The following is a 22586-nucleotide window of genomic DNA, read 5'->3' as shown; positions in this document are numbered from 1 at the left end:
AAGTAAATTGGCTTTAAGTCGAGTCACCTCAGCCCATTGACTTCAATGGGACTTTCACCCATTTATACCATGGCTGAATTTGGTCCATTAGAATATTAAAAAATAAACACATGGTGCCTTTAAAAAAAATGCTTTCTGGGGGCAAATACCATGGGGACCACAAATGAGTGGTCGACAGTTGCGAAGGTGTTCTTTGTCTAATTAACGGTAATCTTTATCTAGAGAACATTATTGAAACAAATTGTTTTTTAAATCGTGCTTCTAAGTGTTACTTTAAGATAATTTTAAGTAGCAACACAACTTAACCAAACAAGTGAAGAGGTTGCTAATTACTTTGGGGGCAATGGGTACACATCTGCATCGAGTGTTCAATGATTACTTTGTTCTAATTGCTCTTTAGTGATGTTATACAAGTGGTGTGTTAAAATTACTGACTCAGGGACATGAAAAGAAACAGGTTGTTTCACCAGAGATGAGAGAACCCCACCATGTCTGAGGTTCTGAAGTATTTTATAAATCTCCTTAAAACATCTAAGATAGGTCACTGAATGATTCAGACCTTTTAAAAATGTTTTAAAATTGGTGTTGCTGGTGAGGGAATTTTATGACAGAAACCATTAAAAATTGGGATAGTCCCACTGCAGTAACATGGGACTAGTCACTTGCTTTTGCTTAAAGTTAAGTGTATGTGCATAAGTGTTTGCAGGATTGTAGTCTAAATAGATTAGTTTACTGGTATAGCCTGAGACATGAAAAAATTAGTATAGCATGCAATTATGGCCTGCTTGGATAAACAGATCTCCTAAGGCTGGATCATTTAGTGATGTCTGATAAAGGAAATTTCAGAATTCAAACCTGATGGAATCAGGTGCAACCTAGTGGAAATCAGGTTTGAGTTTGGCCATTTCTTTGTCTCTTCCAGAGGGCCCAGGCTTTTTCTTTTCGCTTTTAGGGTCTCAGCCTTCTTTCTCTCCCTGACATAAAAATCAGCAGTACCACTCCAGACAGAAACCATCATTTCCTCTCAGCTCAGCTGTGGTGCTCACAGGCAGCTAAGCTCCTCTTTCATGTACCATCGCTGATAATATGATCTACACATTATTTAACATTTTTTCTTAGAAATAGCATTTATTTCTATTCACAGAAATTTCCTTTTATAAAACTTGAAAAGCCCATAATTATTCTGCAGGTAGATTTGCTTTACAGATGTATTTCTGCTGATATGACAGTCTGGAGGCTATAATATAATTAATATACTAATCATCCTGTCTCCTCTGAACTGAAACATTAGATCATTTATTTTTAGCCACTCACTGTACTTTTTTCTTTTTTTCTTTATGTAGCTATGTATTAGACTGGAAAACTGCTTCCATAAGCAAAATATTTGTGCTTCAAATAACGTTTTGCTGGCTGGTTTTATTTGCTAAACCAATACTTCCTCCAATACTTCACCTCCAAACAAAACTGCCATCATCTAGTAAAATTATTCACATTTCCTTCAGAAAATAGTTCAACAAAGGTTTCAATCCTACAGCTGAATTTGTGAAGGTGCGTGGAATCTGCCTATGTAGATTGGGGCCTAATAAATCTTATTATTTGGAAATTTCCCCCCAACTTTTTCAAGTCCACCTGTTCTTTTTTAATTCATTATTCCTAATTAAACCCCAGAGTTTGTGTGTCACTATGTGAAAACAGCAGACAAAGTTCTGTGTTCCTGGTTACTGAAAGCTCCTGATTCAAAGTAGAGAGACACAATAGTGAGATACATAATTCTAAGCTTACTGATTTACTTCTGTTTATCCTTCCTCATGATACTAAAACAAGAGGAGACACAATTAAATTAGAATGCATATTTTCCCTTCTAGAACCATTCCTGACCTCCATCCCAGCAGTGATGCCATTGCCTGAAGGGGATATCTTTGGAATGAATGTTTGAGACCATCTGCCTCCCCAGAGTCATCTTTACCTGTAAGTCAATCCGTAACCCATTAGTGACGCAACTTCTGGAAAAGTATTTGGGACTGACCTTCTGAGTATCAACATTCTTGTTTTTTCTATTCATTGTTTGTGCTGAGGTTGGGAGTCACATTATGAGGTTCCTGGTGGTATTTTTTTTACATCATTCCAGAGACAAATTAAATGGGGATTTCAGGGTTGGGCCCTATATATATGTAATATGTGAGCGAGAAGCCTGTATTTTGCTTGTATACATTTTTCCAATGTAAACACTGCATTGTCTTTTCTTAAACTGACTCAACACTTTTCCTTAGTAAAACTGTTTTATTTGCATAATGTATTTATTTAGATGATCAGTGACAACTTACCACAACTTTAAAGATGACAACATTTGTTTATAAATTTTAAAGGGCATCAGTGGAAAAGTTAGTGGGACTCGAAAGCCTAAGTCACATGTTGTTAGGTTTTATTAAAACCCCACCTTAGTTTTTCCTACTAGCTTATTTCCTTGTATTCAGTTTTTTAAACTTATGATAAATGGTGTGGAGGAGAAAAAACCTTAAATTATGAGGCTTTGTAAGTATTCAGTTTCAATGTGAAGAAAAAAATGAATTAATCTAAACAGTTCCAGCTAAGCATAGGCTGTAGTTTTTGTAATATTCTCTCAACTATTTATCTCACCATATTTCAACTCATAAACATTGTTAGCATAGGAAATTACTATATGAGAACAAATGAAGGTATCTTTTGACTCCTTGAAGTAGAGTGCTTTCTCACTGCCATAAATCATTTTATATATCTTCTGAGTGCAAATATGCTTCACTTATCAGCATTTGGAAACACCTTTTAATGGTATTTTGCAGTAACTATACATACTATATGGTCTCAATACACAATACATTATCAAGCAAACAATGGCTTGCCCTATTTAAAAACATGTATGACTCAATCCTGAGTCTTGATATGGCCCCTTTGCAGTGCTGGAGATCTCTCTCGTGCAAGAGTACTCCCAAATGATATAAGGATAGTTTAGCTGGCCCTATGCCATGCCTGTACTAGCCCCCAACTTGGGGGGTGGGGGAGAAGGAAGGAGCATGGGTGGGACACAATATGCTCCTGCAATCCCTGGTTGGCAGAAAGCATCTTGAAGGCCATTGCTGCTGGAGCATATGCAACTTTTATGTGTAGCCAAGGGCTTAGATTTTCAAAGATGCCTTTGAGGGTTGAATGCCCAATTCCAAAGAAAAATTAATGGGAACTGGGCATTCATATCCTCTACACTGACTTGAAAATCTCAGCCATAGGTATAATTAGATCTAGTTTATGAACCAAGGGATGGAGAGGATCAGTAAAGTAACTCAGCAAGTGAATTAGGACGGGACCCCAAAACTCCTGACTCAGCCCCATTTGAAACACTAGATCACACTCACTCTCTTACACTCCTTGTCAGAATCCAATTTTCATAATTAGATACCATGCTCTACTTTGGACTATTTTATCTTGTTCATGTAGTTAGAGCAGAGGAAACACATGGTCCTGATCCTGCAAGATATTCTGCTCATGCAGAGCCCATTAAAGTTCATAAGAGTCTGTCCAAGGGGACGAACCTGCCTGCCTGGAGCAGCTTGTAGGATTGGTGTCTTAGTTCTAATTCATGAAGTCATGTAACCTTAGCAAATCATTGATGTCCTTGGTCTGAGTCAGCTAATTGGGAAAAAAGTGGGTATGGAAGAAACATCTCACTAAAAAAACCCAACCAGATTCTACGTGAGTTGTATAAATCTGGGTGCATAAATTTAAAAAACAGCTTTTTGTACACACTTGTTCTTTAGAAGGGGAAGAGCAGCAATATAATCTTATAGCACCCTCTAGTGAAGTATTCTCACTCAGCAAGTTCCTTTTTCAAGGAAGTTGAATACCATTCTGTTAGGAGGAAAGATGATGTGATGGGCTAGAAAGCAAGGAGTGGTGGAGAGGAGAGAGTGAATTGTCTTGATAAAACAGTGCTGCTACTAGGAGGTGATGAGTGAGAGAGAACCGATGCTTAGGCCAATGGTTTTGAAATACATAACAAAAGCATGATCATTTTATACAGTAATGCTGGAGCATGATGTGCTAATGACAAGGCATGTGTTACCATGTGATAAAGCATGCCTCAAAGGTGTTAGAAGTTTCTTGCCTTCAATAACTCAAACAACTGTTTATCTCACAGTAACAGACTGCAGTTATAGATCCTCCTGGCTATATTTTAGAAGGATGTTTTAGCTTTTTAAACCTGCTCTCCTAAGAATACTGTTAATATATTTAAAATCGTAATAATTGCTTAATGTAGATCTGTTGCTTTTATTAGAGGCAAGACTTTTTCGTTTTAAGGAGATAATGGACAATATTTAGGAAGCAATTCTCACAGTGCTTGTTAGAGTACAAAAGGTAAGTGTTGTAAGTTAGGCTAGTTTAAAGCGATGGTTGGGTAACCTCCGGGCAAAGTCAAACGAAAGGTGCGTTTGTAAAGATGTGACTGATCGACGTTTGGGGGTAAGATCTGCTCGATCAGGGGTGTGCTGGCAGTTGCTTGTTAATCGTTGTTTCACTCTTGCCCTGTTGGACATATCTCTGGTCTCGTCAATATTTAGGCCCTGAACCTGCCACCATGCATGTAATTGGGGGGGGGGGGGGGAGGGAGCTTGCTCTGGCTCTGAGAGACGGTGACTCTCAGGGGGGTGGGAATGGGATCGGCTCTGGAGGGGAACAGCTCCCCCCCGGCCCCGAAGCTCCCCCCCAGGCCCCTCCTTCCCCCGCCGATGGGTGACGGCGCAGCCCGTGTCGCGAGGGGGTTGGTGTCACACACGGGGGCTGAACGCACTAGCCCCTCCCCGCCGCGCCCCGCCCCGCGAACGGAGACACTCTGGCGGCGGGCGATAAGCGCTGGCTTTTCCTCTTGCCCCCTCTGAGTCGCCGTCGTCGTCCGCCCGCCTCCTCAAAGCTCCCCCTGCCGTTCTGCGCATGCGTGGGCTTCCGGCTTCCCCCGCATTACCCACGCCTTTTTCCCTGCGGGCGGGGCAGACTAGAGCGGGTTCTTCTGATCTACTTCCGGGTCGCTTCTCTGAAGCTTCCGGTTGCTGCTAGGGTTGAGTGCTGCGCTGCCGCTGCCCGTCTGTTATACGCCGCGCGGGATGGACCGGGACCTGCTCCGCCAGACGCTGGGTTTCCACGGGCCCGCGCTGCTCTCCCTGCTTCGCACCGAGCAGCACGACAACCCCGACTTCCGGGGCCTTCTGCCCCCCGGCGGGCCTGGCCTGGAGTCGCTGCGGGGGGCCCAGCATCAGCCGTCCGCGAGGTGAGGGGCCGGGCTGAGGGGAGGGAGCTGGTGATACCCGCACCCCACCCCCCCAGCTCGGGTCGGCTCTGAGAAGGGCCCCGCCCCCCTTCATCAGCTCAAGTGCCGCTTCGCACACTCGCTGAGGGTTTGCTCTGTCTTTGACCCCTGGGGGTCGGAGGGGCCCGGGACCCCTCCTCCCCTAACCCCGCTCACAGCCGGCGATCCGCTCCCCTGAGGGGCGCTGTAGCAGCTGTTCGGTCCCTCTAAGGCTCGGACAGAGTCTCACCTAGGCTGGACGCGACACCAGCTCCATCGCCTGCCGTGCCCCTGTATTAGCAGTCGTGTTCGTTAGCCACAGGCGTTTACAAAGGAGTCGGCGCTGCTCCCCCTCATCTTCCCCCCCCCTCACAAAAATTATCACTGGCTTAAAATCAAGAGGCGTTTAAAAAATGAATGTTGGCACCTTTCTTGCCTTTTGGTTTCCTGAATCTTTAGGGTTCTCATTTTCAGGCTTTGTTCTGCAACCGTGAGGGCTAGAAACTTATTCTTTTTAAATGAAAGCTGAGATTTTCCACATAGTCCCCTGACTCCAGGAACAGGGCCCCACTGTACTAATACTCTATTCCTATGTAGTGTTTTTCATCTCTAGAATCGAAAGGCTTCAGGATATTGGGGAAGGATTTGGTTTTTTGCTGCTGAATGGGAAATTGCAGGAGAAGCTTAGGTTTTTTTGGCCCTGCTTTCTGATAGCATCTGCACACTCGATTCAAAAACTGAAGCAAAGGCACCTTGAAGCATACTCTGAAATCTGCCAGGCTTAGTCTGGCAGAGAAAACCCTGTTCTTCCAGTTCTGGAAGCTTTTCTCTGTTGTTCAGTGTCTACTCAAAAAATGGTGCAACTGCCTGTATTGAAGCCAGATGTTACAGCTATAATATTGCTTGCTATTCAGCACCATTCATGTTCTTTGTGCTGTGTCCAGATGTTGTATCTACCACCATACTCTAAATCAGACAAAAAATCTTGTACAAAGCATTTTGTACTAAATATGTTATCAGTAGTATTAATTGGGACAGACTTCACTAAATGCTTATGCAAAGCTCTGGACAGTGATATTTAAAAAAAAATTAAAACATTTTATGTATCAGAAGTAGCATGCTCTGTGAATAAAAGAGAGAGTACTAGACTTTTCTTTTCTTTTTGTAGGAAAGAGAGAAGAATTGATAACATTGAGATACAACACTTCATTGCAAAAAAAGCTGATCTCCTTTTTGCCCTTTCATGGAAACCAAATGTATCAATAGATTCAGAATCAAATGAAGAGAATGAAGGTAAATCCTATAATAACAGGTTAAAAGGACTCTCCGAGAGACAGATTAGCTGTGACGGATCCAGTGAGGGTCTTGTGTATACAATATATTTTAAAAAATAAATGGTATTTGTAAAAAGTGTTGTTTTGTTTTAAGGTTTTTGATGTTTAGGAAATGCATGGAGTAGATAAATCATTTAAGTAATATTCACACTTATGAACACATCTATTGGACTTTAAAATTATCTGTCTTTTTAGTCAACCATGGTGAAGGCCTATATGTGGAATAGGGTGGAAGAAGGTAACATGCTTGCATTTTTTGCTTAAATAAGTTTTTTAGTTTATCTAATATGAAAACCTAAACATCCTGAGTGACTCTAGCCATAAACACTGTATTACTGGTGTCAAAATGGAGTCAGTACAGTAAAACCGAAGGCATCCCTGGTCTTTCAATTCTCAAAATAGCTTCCACTTTTAAAAAAAAGATATACAGAAGAGGCCCTGGATCATTCACACACTTTATGCATATGAGTAGTCCCATAAATAAGTAGGACTGCTTGCATGCATAAAGTTACCCAGGTGCATGTTTGCAGAACTGAGACCTAAATCAGTCTTGGACATGGTTTCTTTGTCATTTTTGTCAATTGTCAATTTTGACCCCACCCACTTCAAGTACAATTTGTCATCAGACTAAGTCCTGTCAGCCTTGTAAAATTATCTCACACACTTCTGTACTCTTTACTGAGATGATGATAAAATTATTAGTATCAAGTTACTGGATAAGCATAACTTTACAAGATTGATTTATGTACCACCTGTATTCCTGGAAGACCCCAATTTTAATTGCAAACCTACATGTACACAAATTTGCTTTACTGAAATGCAAGTCTCTTGGGAGAAATGTGACAGCTGTTCAGAAGATCACAGCAATGCTTCCTAAGGGCTTGTCTACACAGGAAGTTATTCCTGATTAACTTCATGTATGGATGCTCATATTCTGGAATTGGATTAAACTAATTCAGAATAGGGTTCCTTGGTTCTTGAATATACACTGAGTTAATCAGAAATAGTTAACCTGCTTTAAATTTACACCCCAGCCTTATTATGGATTAATCTTCGTGTGTGAACAAGCCCTAAATGTTACAACAGGAATTGAGGAGAATATTTAATCTTATAAACACTAAAATTCAAGCATAAACTGTTAACGAATAAATTATTGCAGGTAATATCTTGTACATACAATATTTTGTATGAAGCACCTTCTTTCAGAGAATTCCTATTGAGTATTTACTGTCCAAAGTACAACTGGATTACTACCTGCTTCATAAATTTGTTAGGGTATGCTAACGTGTATAACATTTGGAGCTCTTCTGATGCTCACTTGGTAAATGCAGGGAAATGTTATTACTAACATTGATCCCTGATGATAAAACAATGGGAATTCTACCCTTCTCTTGTACAGACTTGATGGGCGTGTTCCAAGTTGCCCCTTCCCCCTCAAGCAAATTTCCTTGTAAGAGTAGCAGCTGTGTTATAGTTAAGGTTGAAAGTCACCTGCTATTTAAAAGACCACTGTTAGAGAAATGTGGTGACACATTGTGAAAGATGCAAAATCTATGGGCCTCTTAGTTACTTAATGGACTGCATTTAGCATTTTGGAAAATCATTCAAATAAGCAGGCTATAAAAAGTACTCATTATGTGAAGTCTGCTAAATTTGCTGTCACTCCATTATATTAACTAGAGGGTCACCGACTTTGTTGTTCAAGTAGATCCCGTGCTGTGTTCTAGCCAACATTTTAAGTGCAAATGGCTTTTCAGGTTTAAGGCTCATGTAAAGAGGCATTCGGGGGTAGAATCTTATGTGATTGCCCCAAGTAACTGAGAACGTAGCTGTGGAAATTGAGGCTGGAAGAGTTGTGGTCTGAATTCTCCATTGGAACAGAATGGGTGAAGTTTGTCTCAGCAAACAGGCTCCACAAAAACAATGGGTACCTGTCAGAGTCCTTTGAAAGTGGCCCCTCCCAGTTGGCTGAAAATAAATTGGACAGACAGAGGAAAGTTCCTAGGAGATTTTGTCTGGGAGCAAAATTATGATGTGAAAATGCACAGCACTTGATCGCTTCTGTAGTCTGAGCTCATTACATACACCAGGGCTTCTTGCCTTCCTCCACACCCATCGCTCCTTGTGTGTCACCTCTCCAACCCCCTCGATTTCAGGGACTCTGTACATCCACCCCATGCCAGGAACTCTGTATGCCCCAATCACTCCGCCATTTCTTTCTGTCTTTGAAAGATATCATTCACTTTGTCAATGTATTAAACTGTATTGGGAGGATGGACAGAGCTGAGATAGGGGTATTACTATGCTGAAAGGAGTTAATAGCTGCCATCAACCAGTTCTTTGATCTGTAGACAATTACAGAAATAGCTGAAGCTGTTACAGACAACAGAGAAGTGAAGCTGAATGCAGGATCTTGCTTTGCTCTGCCAATAACTCAGAATACAATTGATGTGAACCAGTATCTCCTGGGTCTAGCTAGCAGATGCTGGGTGCTGCAGAGTTTGGGGTGGATATAAAGCAAGGGTTGACTTTGTGTTGATCAAAATTGACTGTTTCTGGCTGACTAAAGAAATGATATTGACAGACTGTCAAAAGCAAATGTTATCCAATCCTTTTGGAACTGAAAATTGAGTATAAATGTGGGGGCAGGGAATGAGATCACTGGGGACTTTGACATGGGGAGGATCTGGTTGGCCAGGGCACAGTTGAGAAAGGGAAGCATGCTCTTGGTTTCTTCAAGGTCAAGAAGTAACAAGGGCTTTTGTTGTACTGTTGTGTATGTGGGGAAGTGTTGGCTATAAATGATGTCTAATAAAGAAATATAAAATGTTTTCTCAAAAATCACATTTATTTTTCTGATACTATAGTGAACTGTAATCGGAGATTTCAGTAGGTAGAGCAGTTATTACATAACTCTTTTTCTCCACATTAATTGCAGATTATTATGCTGTTATGCCACCCTTGGAGCAGTTCATGGAGGTGCCCAGCGAGGACAGGAGGGAGTTGTTTTTCCGAGACATTGAGCGTGGCGATGTTGTGATTGGAAGGATTAGTTCTATTCGTGAATTTGGCTTTTTCATGGTGTTGATCTGTCTGGGCAGCGGCATCATAAGAGAGATCTCAAACTTAGAAATCACCGTAAGACTTGATGATCATCAATATAACAAGTAAACTGATGCAGCAGGGCAGTCCTGACTTTCTAATGAATGTATTAGCTGCATCTTTTGCTAGGGGTCTGAGTTATGAAGAGCAAACTTGAGCTCTGGGACAGTTAGTAGTTCAAATGCTTAATGCAGTTTGGGTTTGATTAAGATGGAAGCTGTCTGCTGTCTCAGGAAGACATTTTCTTTACCACTCAAATATTTTACCTGTAAGTTGAAAAGTCAGTGTATTTAAGAGTGCATGGACTTTGATCTGAATTGAAGCAGGCTAACATCACTCTGCTTTAATGCTAAATTTTGGACAGACAAAGACTAAGCTGGTTTTTTAATAATCCCAAAAAGGACTTTTTTATTAAAAATGAGTTTATGATCTGTAAACATTTGTTTAAGGATTAAAGCTGGGTGGAAACTGGATTGCTCACATTAGGCTTCAATATCAGTATCACAGATGAGTTCTCATTCAGTATTTACTCATGAGACAAATGTTCATTGTACAAATGGAGATTTCTAGGCTAAGGCAGGAGGCAGGGTGAGGGGAAGGGGACGTTGTCTTTTAATGTGACACGTATTATCATTTGCTTTATCAAGCTCAGAGTTCTTGGTCACGTTTTTGGTCTCTTCCATTGCAGGCTCTTTGTCCATTGAGAGATGTGCCTTCTCATAGCAGCCATGGTGATCCTTTATCATATTATCAAACTGGTGACATTATACAAGGTAAATGCATAACTGTTCTGGAAGATGTATCTTTCCAAGTTTGCTGACTTTGTTCTCAACTTTAAGATGGCAATTCTGTGTTTTTTGCTTTAATTTTTTATATTTCCTTTTGTAGCTGCAATCAAGGATATTGATCGTTACCATGAAAAGCTCACGCTATCACTGCACAGCTCTGCTCTTCCACCCAATCTGTCTAGTACTAAACTGGGGGTAATTAGCTCTGAAGAGTTGCCTTTACATTATAGGTAAGAACTTGCATTCTCTTCTGTTCACTAAATCTGGTTTGTTAAAGATGTGTTGTCTCAAGAAACACTTTGGCAGAGACTGTCCTTTTTAAAAGGTCTTATTCAAGATTTTGCTTTACTCTGTTGATTGAGATACATTCTTCAATTTTATACCATTGACTTGTTTTCCTAAATAAAATCGTGACTCTTCATATAGGGCTGTAGTTCGCTTTGGAACATTTCACAAAAAGATGAAGAAAGCAAAAAAAGCAGAATGAGATAATCTTAGCCAAAAGAGAGAGAGACTTAAAATGTATATTGCTGGAAATGAGCATTACTTGGGAGAATACGGGACCATTAATAAACTAATGATTTAAAGGGTTGAGATATGAAACTCTTTACATTTGTCTTTAGCAAGAAGTACAGAAGTGTAACTACCTCTTTGGGGGGCATGTAGGGCTTGGCTCAAGTCCCAGAAGGAGCTGCTGGTACTGCAAGAGAGAAGAGCCAAAATGCAGTTTCAAGCACTGCCTCTGTGAGTCAGTAGGGCAAGAGATGGGATAAAACGTGAGGAGGAAGGGCAAGGAAACTGACCACAGAATTCTGCAGCTAGTGGATGTGGGAGAGGAACAGCAACAGAGGGGAAGGAGTTCTTATTTCAGATGAAACAAATTGTGATGTGTTGTATTTCCACTTGAGGGAAGTGAAGCTATGTAATTTGCTTGTGAACCAGTATGGGTAAAAGTATCAATGTATTTTGACCTTAACATGTCAACATTATTAAAGAAATGGATGGGTCATATTTGTGTTTGTTCATGTTTTCTTTAAGGCGGAGTGTTGAAGTAGCCAGTACTTCGGAGACATATGAAAAAGTCTTACATCATTCCTTGGGCTTTGCTAATCCAGCAGTAGTTGAATTTCTATTAGGAAAATTAGGACTAAGTGAATCCAGCCCACCATCGTTAATGAGAAGCCTGCAAAGGTACAGTGGAATTGCACTGTCTCAGTTGCTTTCTAAAGAAAATTCCACCGCCTGAAATATCTTTCTTTATTTGTAGTTTGTTTAAAAACATCTGTGGCCACTATTACTTCAACCTTAAGTTATCCTCTTTTGCATTGACCACTGATGATAATGTGAGCCCATCAGTTAAGTACAATAAAGAAACTCCAGAACAACAAGCTTACTCTTAAAATTCTGTCACTTTTTAAAAAGTAAGCCACCTCATCGGTCAGTAATCTGCTTGATACTGTTTAATTTGGTAACATTTCTTAGTAATAGCTTGCTTTACTAATGGACCTGATCTTTTGAGCAGTAGAGATTCAGATAATTTTCCTTTTCCAATACAGAAAATTAACGTGTTGATTATTTCCCATTCACTGGGTAGCTCAAAATGTAATCTATATTAATATAGCTACCTTTTTTGCTGGCATGGGATGATCTATTTGACTGCAATAGACTAATACATTTAGGGAGAATATGACTAGAGATCAGAGATGGTGTTGCTGATTGAAGGGAGAGTAATATTAGTACTGTTTCAGCTATGTTGAAATTTTTTCTAAACCTTGGTATAGATTTTTGATGATGTAGACTTAGAAGGAAATTAGCAGTTAATATATTCTGTTGGGTGTTTTGTTTTTGTTTTGTTTTTTAACAGCAAAAACTTCAATGAAGAAGACTTTGCTTTTGCATTGAGGAAAAAGCAATCTGCATCTTGGGCCTTGAAATGGTACATAGTATTTAATTTTCTTGTCAAGCAATTAAGGTGGCATCTATTACTAGAAGCAGTGGTCATATTTCTTCATATATTTTGTACCAATTTTCACGGTAAATAACACCCTGGATATAATCAAGGAGCAACTTGCTGAGTATCTTGTCCATGCCAAGTGGCTGTGGTCAGTTGACAGGTTATGGGGTGGAGAGCAGCTCTCTGCTTGTAAAGTAAAAAAAATCAAATTTTAAGGAAAAGCCTTTAGTTTAGTTCCCAAAGATTTAAGGACACTTTTAATTGGGGCTGGTTCCTGAAATTAGACACCTGAGCCCAGGCGTGAACTTTTGAGCAATTCCCCAGCGGTCTGAGGTGGCTTCAGTCACTGTGTGTCAACAGTTTGCATTGACTGAGAGCACTGGAAGAGGCTTCTTTGGGGAGCTGCTGTTGCTTTTAGGCTGTATCTGGGATGAAGCTGCAGAGTTCACTCTGCTCTTCTGTAGTCCAGCAGATAGAGCTGGTCAGGAATTTTCCAACAAAATATTTTTTAGAGGGAAATGCCAATTCAGAGAAAGTGTTCCCAGGAGTGAGTCGGTTTTGATGAATAGCCTGATTTTTTTTTTTTTTTTTTTTTAAATTGGAAAATTTTCAAAATTGTCAAAACATCCTGTTTCAACATTGTTGAAGCAACTTCAGTTTTTTAATCTTAAATGACTCTTTTGAAATTGTAGTTAGTTTATGCTTTTAAATGTGAAAGGAGGCCAAGATCTAAAGAAAATGTTTTGTTGACCCAATCTGAAATTTTTATGGATTGAAAGTGTGCAGAAACTTTCAAGACTTTGACTTTTTGCACTTTGAGATGAAAAAACCTTTGAAATCTCAAAATTCTTTCAGGATGGGAAACAAGTTTCCTGCCCAGTTCTACCAGGAAAAGCACAGAGTTGGCAAGGAAATAGACAAAGTGGTTTGCAAGTCTCCCTCAGTCCAGCATGGAGAAGGGCTGAATAGGGAAGGTTTATCTTCTCTCAGCTCAGCAGCCTTTGCCTGTAACCCAGATGAGCTGGGAATTGTCCCTCGCTGTTCTGGTCTCGACTCCATGGGAATTCTTGAGATGAGTAGGCAGGTTCACAGAAGCAATATTTGGTAGGGAAGTAGTCCCAGACATAAAAATGATAGTCTGCAGGAAGGGGAATGAGATGGAATTAGTGGTTGTAGAGATGACACCAGTCTTAGAAACTGTCTTCAGTTTTAATATGGAACGTTATTTATTTAATTAGTAAGACCCTACTTGATTTTCAATATTGCGGAAATTTTGGATCCTGCAATATTAGGCTTCTACCTCAATTTATATTGAGGAAGCCCCGAGGCCGCCGCTCTAAGCTTTTCTAAATTACTGCAAATAATAAAGATCCATTATTACTTATCTGCAATTTTCCATGTCTTGTCTGCAGCTCAGCCGCAATTATTTGACAATCATCCCGCGATTCAAGTAGGGCCTTATTCATTAGAGATTAAGTACAACCAATTTCTATAATCTGTTGCCATATGTTGCTATATTAAATCATTATTCTTGATTGCTGTAGTGAAGTCTCATGATAAATCTGATATGAAATTTAGAGCCCCAACTGGTAACTCATAGGAAGATCATTTAACTTGAGACAAATGCATAAGGGGAGCTTCAGTTCGCAAGATGTGAAATATAAGTCTTAAAGCATCTTACACTGGGGCAAATTGACTTCAGTGTAGTTGTATTGTTGAATGTGTCTCTGTACATTATAAAACTCTCTCGCCATTAGGATGGATTATGATAAGTCTCAGAAAAACACTAAAGCAGTGGTTCTTAACCAGGGGTACATGTACCCCTGGAAGACATCTGTGTACCCCAAGGGTACATCAACTCATCTGGATGTTTGCCAAGTTTTACAGCAGACTACATAAAAAAGCACTAGTGAAGTCAGTACAAATTAAATTTCATATGGACAATGACTTGTTTATACTGTTCTTTATACTATACAGTGAAATGTAAGTACAATATTTATATTTCAATTGATTTATTTTATTATATTGTAAAAATAAGAAAGTAATAGTGTTCTGTGATACTTATTTTTATGTCTGATTTTGTAAGCAAGTAGTTAAGTGAGGTGAAACTTGGGGGTACACAAGACGTATCAGATTCCTAAAACGGGTACAGTAGTCTGGAAAGGTTGCGAACTGCTGCACTAAAGCGCTGTAAGCATTTCATTGGTAAATGGAGAATACGGTGTAGCATGTATATGTGCTTTCTATAGAGGTATCTTCAAACTCTTTAAGCTTTCAGATACCAAGAATTTACACCTTGGTGTGATGTAAATATGGCATTAATCTAAAGAGCAACTCTTGAAACCGTATCTTCTAAAATACTCCCATTCTCTATTACTCATGGCAGGATAATGTACTACAATTTGGAAGGCTTCTCAAACTGTGATTTTAAGTATATTTGTTTAGCCTGATGACTGTGTAATAATTTTTTTTTTTTTTTAAACTATTTGTTCTAGTGTGAAGATTGGGGTTGATTATTTTAAGGTTGGCCGCCATGTGGAGGCTATGAATGAGTACAACAAGGCCTTGGAAATAGATGCACAAAATGTTGAAGCCTTGGTAGCTCGTGGGGCGCTGTAAGTATTTTTTCTCCTTCCTTGTGAAGGATGGATTCCATTAATCTTTTTGAAGATCAGTTGTGAAGTTTATTTACAATTCCTGTATAACGTTTCCATTTTTATAGTTATGCAACAAAAGAGAGCCTAAACAAAGCCATAGATGATTTTGAAGTTGCATTAGAAAACTGTCCAACGCATAGAAATGCAAGAAAATATCTCTGTCAGACACTTGTGGAAAGAGGAGGCCAGTAAGTGTTGAATTCTGTTCTTTATGCAGTTATGAGCAATTTGGGTTTTTTCATGATCTCTTTTTTAAATTGGGCTGGCTAAGTATATAAAAAAGGAGTGTTTTATCCTTCCTGCCTTTGTGCCAACAATGAGAAGTCTACAATGAAAGCAGTTGAAGGTGCTTAGTCTGTTTACCTTCTCCCTTGTTTTTTGGTGTCACCCTATCCTACCACACAGATCAGTTTAACTCTCTCCTCCTTACTCTCTTTCTGCAGTACAACTTAACTGATGGAATGCAAACCTGCATAACATTCTATGAAATTATTGGATGAATATTTAACAAAGCATTTTTATAACTTTTTAAAAAAAATTATAACTATGCCATGATTTATTTGTTTTGTTAAACTTCTGAATTAATTGCATATAAATATCTACTTAAAAAAACAGTAAGAATTCCAGAATTAAGAATTAGGAAAAATAGGTTTATCAGTATGAGTAAAGAACAGGAGACTGATTCAGAAGTAACAGAACATCTTATTCATCAAAAAGTGGAATCCAAAGTTTTTTTGAAGAGTAGTACTACTGATATACAAGAAGTAATGACCTGGCAGGGTTATAAACATTGCATTTTAGTGTGTTCATTTTTAATATAAATGAGAATTTAAATTTTAATAGTCTGAGAATTAAAGTAAGCAGTATGATGATCAGAAACTATACATTCTATGGTTTGTGTTGTAAACATTTGTCATATGAATGTTAGGTTGGAAGAGGAAGATAAACTATTAAATGCTGAGAGTTGTTATAAGAAAGCTTTAACTTTGGATGAGACTTTTAAAGAAGCGGAGGATGCCTTACTGAAACTCCGTAAACATATGCAGGTGATTCTTTACTTTCTCTTAACGTTATCTATTAAAATTAAAACTCACTTAAAAAACTAGAGAAGAGTGAAATTATTTACTGGTTACTGTGACTTATTTTCCTCTTTACAACACATCTGTCACAGTAAGTATTATGGCTGCATCTACAAAAAGCAAGGTGCCTGTGGATGTTTTTATCACTTCAGATGGGCAGTGGAAGCAACGGCATAACAGAGAGATGCAGGGAAAGACCAGAACTCAGTAAACCAGTCTGATGAAAGGGAGGAGAGAACCTATTCACACACAAGCAGAACTGCAGATACTGAATTAAGGCCTAGTCTACACTCACCGCAAAATTCTTTGGCAGTCGATGGGAGATATGCAAGCTACATAGAGTAGCTTGTGTATTTCCCATCAACTTCCTAAATTCTAATTAGCACAGCATCCCCAGTATGCTTCGCCAACGGGAATTGCCTTCCTGTTGACGCGGTGTTAACCTTTTTGTAGAGGTGGATTTATTCAGTCGACTTCCTGATTGAGCGGGTCGCCACTGCCGCTCAGTCGATCCTGCAAAATCAATCCGGTGACACCACCAGTGCCACCGTCAGTGTGCACATACTCTAAGACTTTCTGTAGGGTAAAATCCCAAAATAGACAGGTCTATATCAGACATATGCCAGAGGGTTGTTATTGGGAATATTCAGAAAAGAGCAGTGTAAGACTGATCAAGACTAGCTCAAAAGAAAGATTTTGTATATCTCCATGTGGCACAAGAAGGATCTTAATTAAAGGCCCGGAGAGAGCTGGTGACACCATGTCACTGCACCAAGCAGTTATGGTTCACTGATAATCCAGAATTCTGCCAAACATGCTGTGAGGTGCAAATTAACAAGGCATTTACAATTAACCAGAGTCCAAGCTTTGGAGAAAATAATGGGGGAAGCAAGTTCCAGAGGCCCCCTTTTTCCTCTGCACACAGCATGTTTCCTGAGTCAGCCCCTATGGGTCTCCGTCCCAACCTTTGTCTGTCACCTGTCTCTTTCTGTGGCTTTTTTCATTCATCTCCTTTACTTAGATTGTCTTCCATCTAGGATCAAAAAGAGTGAATTAAAGTTAGAGAACTGGGGCACAGGGTTCTCAATGCTTCTGTGCTGAAGGAAGTAAACAGACTGGGGTAGAAGTGTGCAGTCTGGTTCCTTTATACAGGGCTTGATTGACACTACTTTAGTAGGTGGATGGAGCCATAACGTGAAAAGGTTTTGTTGAAGGATGGGGAAGAGGAGATTTATGGTAGCCTCTATTAAAGCTAAATTATATTGCAGAAATGTCAGCTTACAGAGTGTGTGTGTGTGTAGGCACTGCCAATGTATTTGGTATTATACAGAGGAAAGCATTATTGCTGTTACAAGAAGTCTTACAACCTAAGTCACAAATAAAAGTGATTAAACATGTTCCAGCTAAGTGAAGGAAATTATTTTACTCTCCTTCCAAGTTATACTGGTGGTGATGAGGGTCATTGATTCAGCAGAGGAACATAAGGCTCACTTTTGTTCAGCAGTTTGTGTAAGTTTGTCCACAATAAATTAAGGATTTCCCTTATCCGAAGGCAGCATTTCTGCTATGACTATTGACAAGTCTTGAGAACTGGTGTCCAGAGACTTGCTACTCACCCTGGATGTGAATTTCAAACAGTACTACATTAAAGCGCACCAGGGAACTTTTAGTGCACACCAGTAGGATCTACATGGACCAATTAGTTCATAGCACATTAGGGCGTTTTAGAAATTGCCTCTCCCCCACTCTTGTAGTATGTATTGTCACATTATGTAGACAACCCCTTAAAGAGCTGTGGGGTACAGGAGCCTATCCAACTAATGGGCAAGCATGCCTTTAATGATTGTTTGGTAAATGCAGGCTCCTTTACCCCTAAGTATATCTTGTTTGCATGTCTGTCGGTTTTTAGCTGCCCTACTAGAATGATAAGATTTACAGTTCAAACAAACTCTTTTCCTGTAATACTGATGATATGTTTTTCTTCAATGCATTTTCTTCTGAACTGGACCGTTGCTGCTGTGTCTGACATCTGGTGCTGCTCATCAACAACAACCCACTGGTATATGATTTCTTATGTAAACCATGCATCAAACTGGGCTGTGGTACAATTACAAAATGGTTTGTATCTGCACATGGCCACTTCCGACAACACTTTAAAATTGGATTTGTGTTCACATTTTATATGCAATCTATAATAATGCCACCTTCCCCAAACCCATCTCCGTGTTTCAATCTTCATTCACATAACTAATTTTGTTGTATTTTTCTTGCATTTCCTATGTGTGCCTTTTGACCTGGTTCATGGGTACCAATGCAATGGCTGGTCATATCTTTATTTAATGTGATATTTACTGCAATATGGTCCTTAATACTGTTCTGATCATCACAACGATTAATGCCAAACTCCTGCACAATCAACTTCTATTTGATTAATGTAACGTCTTCATCTGGGAATCTTGGCACTGTATTCTTTGGGGGGGGTGGGGTGTGTGTGTGTGTGTATATATATATATGTGTGTGGGGGGGTGGGATATGGGGAAATACTTGGGTTAACATACTGTTACTTTTAATATGATTTTTTGATGTCTGGGTTCAAAAAAGAAATCTTTGGAAATGAGGGAAAAGCAAGCTGCAAAGGAAGAGAGACAGAAGGAAAAGAAAATAGAAACAAGTGCACAAAAACTGCGTAAGCTCTTAAAAGAAGAAAAAAGGTAACCCTATTATATTCAGTATATTGCATCTTCATTTAAAAATCTGCTGCTGATTAGAGCCAGAGCATCAGCATCACTTATAAAACATAAGTAAGTAAACAGCTGTTAACATCCAGTCAATGAAATGGGTGATACTTCTGTTGTTGCCTAGCTTCCTTTTTACATTAGTGATTTATACTTAGTCTCCATTTTCTTAATGGGTAACAAATACATGACACATTAGTTAATAAAAGAATAAAGCAATGTGGTGGGTTTTTTTAAAAAAAGCCACTAAATAGCCACAACTACCTTATGGATAAATTTCTATATGCCGCTTTCTTCCCCCCCCTGTTACCTGGGTCAGTGGCATAAAATAACTTCTGATTTCTATAGTCCACTAGCTCTTGCTGCTCAATCCCCATATAAAGTTGTAATCCCATCTGTCTGCGACATTGTAATTACTTTCACAGCAACAAATGGTGAGGTTATTGAAGCAGGATTGATTAAAAGAGCAAATGAGCACAGAAACCCTTGAAGAATCCATTTTCATACAAATTTCATTAATAAAAAGAAAATTTTAGTTAAGTAGAACTAACAAGTTGATGTTTCCCCCAAGCTTTCCTATGAGGTGTTCTTTACTACAACATACGGACTTTTGCAGGAGGCGTGTTGAAAATAATTAAACTTAGCTGGCAAAATGTGTATTTAGGAAGCAGGATGGGGTACCCAACCAGAAGAGCCCTTCTTGTAATACCAAGCCAAAAAGGGCTCGGTTGTTAAAGTCTCTACACAGGAATGTCACTTAAAATCATGGCAATTCTACACATGCAGGGGTTGCCAGATTGGGCCCAGTATATCTTCTTTTCACTAGTGGTTTGTATTACTCAGATCTGACCTCAGTCCAGGATCTCTCAAACTCATCTAAAGATCTCCCTCTTCTGAATCTCGTTGGTTGTTTAAATATTACTTCAGGTTGTTTCAAAGTTTAAAGGGTTTTTTTTATTGCAAAGCATATTTGAAGTTTGCCTGGGGAAGCTTGCTAACTAAGATAATTCAAGAGGATGGCCTAAACAGGACCATGTACAGTCCCGTCTCCTTTCCAGCTGATCCACCACAGTTGAAGTGACTGAAGTATATAAGAAAATATATATTTTTAAAAATATTGTGCGGCTAAAAGCCTCTCTCCATGTCACAATGAGACTTCTATTAAATACTTTGTTCTTGTAGTTCTGAGTTAAAGGCTATGTTCCAGAGACCTTGAAAAGGATAGAGCTTTGTCAGAAACTTGTACAGTCTATAGATGATTTTAGTGATGGTGATGCCTCATCGGTTAATTACATTTTTAGGCTGAAGAAGAAAAGGAAAAGATCAACTTCTTCCTCTTCCTCCTCCTCAAGTGGTTCTTCATCCGATGTATCAGTTTCATCTTCTTCCTCCTCTTCCGATCACAAAAAGCACAAGAAAAGGAATAGAAATCGGTCAGAGTCCTCTCACAGCTCCAAAAAACATTCATCTAGGATTTCTCCACATCAGCGAGATCAGAGTAGGAAAGATGAATGGTACTCGCCTCCAGCTGATACCTCTGCTTCCTTCCTTAACCAAAAATGTGAAATGGAAAAAATGCTGGAGAGGCAGGACAGATTAGGATATCAAAAGACAGAGGTAAGAAGGAGGGAGAGACAGTGTTCTCTATCAAGGACTTCTGCTGATGATGAAGATGCTTTTGGAGGTAGGTCTGAAGATTCAAGGGATTCTTATAGTAGCTCCAAGATTCGATCAACTAGCAGCAAAAATGAAAAACAGGGTAAAGCAGACAGATCCTTCTCCAATAGGCGGGGTTCCTCAGGTTCATATCACAGGAAGTCAGATGATAAAACCAAGACACATGATTCTAGAAAGTTAGAAAAGGAAGTAGAGGGGAGAAAAGAACAGTTTAGAAAGCGTGGTTCAAGTCAGAGCATGTATTCCACTTCTCCAGCAGGGTCAGATTACTCCGGCAAGTCTGTAGAAAAGAATAAACAATATACCAGCGCTTGGTTATATGAGAACAGTGGAAATGAAGATGGTAACAGACGTGAGTTAACTCAGAGTACAAATGAAAGGAGAGTATATAAAAATAAGGAAAGTCATGGGGAAACTACTAAAGCAAAGGAACTGGATGAGAAAACTACACTCAATGGTGGTAAAGGGCAATCAGAAAGTGGTGTTAAAAAGAGCCTGCCCCAGAACTTACTCAACATATTCAATCAAATTGCTGAATTTGAGAGAGAAAAAGGAAGTAAGCAGAAAAACCAGTAAAGTACCTAGGAAAATAATGCTGGATGCAGTTAAAGGATTTTTTTTAGATCTTTAATTGCCATTGAGCTTGTGCCCTTAAAATCTGTAGGAAAAATGGAGAGAACTGAATCTGTTTTTCTGTCTTGCAAAGAAAATCTCAGATCCTATGCTCTTAATTTAGGATACACCTATGTAATTAACATTGTTTATAACTATGTAATTGGATGAAAACTTAATTCTTTGCTACCCTTAAAATATGCTAGGTGTGTTAAGTGGCATCAAGTTTGCACTTTAAACACACAAGTATCTTTTCTAAGGTACTATTGAGTGTTACCATTTTTCTATCATTAAACTTAATCTTTAGCTGTTGAAAGGGATTATTTGACTAAATGATGCAGATGTGCCAGCAATATAATTTTTTGTTTAATCATTAAATTTTATTAAAATTTGCTACTTTTGTTTAATGCCACTTTTTGTCTGACGTTGAATTTCTAGTCTCATTGGTTATGTGCACCACTATAGTACATCCCTCCAAGGATCTCATTGTGCCTTAGTTATGAATGAATTAAGTCACCCTGTACCCCTGAGGAAAGAAGGCATTATTATATCCGTTTTACAGATGAGGAAAGTGTGGCAGAGGTTCATGCCTCACAACAGTGCTTGTGTCCTAAAATTGTCTTCAAAAGTGGTTTTTGAGAATAGTTTCAGAAAAATGGTGGTGTGCTATTGCTGCCTTGTGCTGGATGGGACATAATTCCTAACATCACAAATTCTCAATCTGTGGTTGGCAGAATGCTTGATCACATGATTCCAGCTCTCCTTGTTTCAAGGAGTGAGTTGTCTACACATTTTTAAAAAATATTTGCTTTTATCATATGGATATTGTGTGGTCCTGATTGGGAAAGAGGGTGGATGAAGATGAATGGGAAAAAAAGGTGGGCCCCACCCCAGCCTCTCTAGTCAGATATGAGTTGCAATGTGAAAACTTGAGAATCTGTTTCAAACTGTTCTTGGAAACCAAGCCTAAATGTTATGTCTCTGGCTAACCTTATATTTAAAAAATAGTCTTTGGGAGATAGGGATTCTTGTAGTTTAGAAGCAGCTCTTATACAAACAATAGGAAACTATATAACTTCACAAAACAGTTTATATCTAAAAAATGATGAATTTGTCTACACTATAGCTTTCATAATATAAATCAGTGCAGTATTGCCTCCAGCTACAAATTAGTCACAGCAGCCAGAAATCTGCTTCAATTTCTATTACCTCTTACAGCATTATTTATATGGAAGTAGATGTTTATATGGCACTTGGAAATACGACTTGTTATTGAAGTGGACAGCAAAGACTATAGAGTGAAAAGGTGCGATATTTTGTTACATAAGCAATTTTGG

The 22586-nt window shown here is 39.1% G+C and overlaps 1 protein-coding gene across 3 annotated transcripts; it reads left to right on the top strand.

Annotated features, from left to right (window-relative positions):
- Positions 1 to 451: 451 nt before the first annotated feature.
- On the top strand, positions 452 to 21642 carry TTC14 (tetratricopeptide repeat domain 14). 3 transcript variants are annotated; one of them, XM_067536472.1, is made up of 14 exons: positions 452 to 497; positions 1866 to 1968; positions 4307 to 4386; positions 5083 to 5293; positions 6480 to 6604; positions 9584 to 9783; positions 10436 to 10520; positions 10636 to 10765; positions 11574 to 11726; positions 12400 to 12471; positions 14985 to 15104; positions 15212 to 15334; positions 16075 to 16192; positions 18827 to 20404. In XM_067536472.1, exons 4-14 carry the CDS (start codon positions 5130 to 5132, stop codon positions 18938 to 18940), a joined length of 1404 nt encoding a protein of 467 aa, XP_067392573.1. In that variant the 5' UTR covers positions 452 to 497; positions 1866 to 1968; positions 4307 to 4386; positions 5083 to 5129; the 3' UTR covers positions 18941 to 20404. The 3 variants fall into 3 exon arrangements, with proteins under 3 accessions (XP_067392573.1, XP_067392574.1, XP_067392572.1); XM_067536473.1 differs by lacking the exon at positions 18827 to 20404 and having other exon boundaries at positions 16075 to 18699; XM_067536471.1 differs by lacking the exons at positions 452 to 497; positions 1866 to 1968 and having other exon boundaries at positions 4143 to 4386; positions 18827 to 18936; positions 20262 to 21642.
- The last annotated feature ends 944 nt before the right edge of the window (positions 21643 to 22586 follow it).

The sequence above is a fragment of the Emydura macquarii genome, unplaced genomic scaffold, assembly GCF_026122565.2.
Source record: "Emydura macquarii macquarii isolate MOO-44397 ecotype Brisbane River unplaced genomic scaffold, CSIRO-AGI_Emac_v2 contig_3603, whole genome shotgun sequence".
In the NCBI taxonomy this organism is placed as follows: Eukaryota; Metazoa; Chordata; order Testudines; family Chelidae; genus Emydura; species Emydura macquarii.
This window is presented reverse-complemented; position numbering and strand designations above follow the sequence as displayed.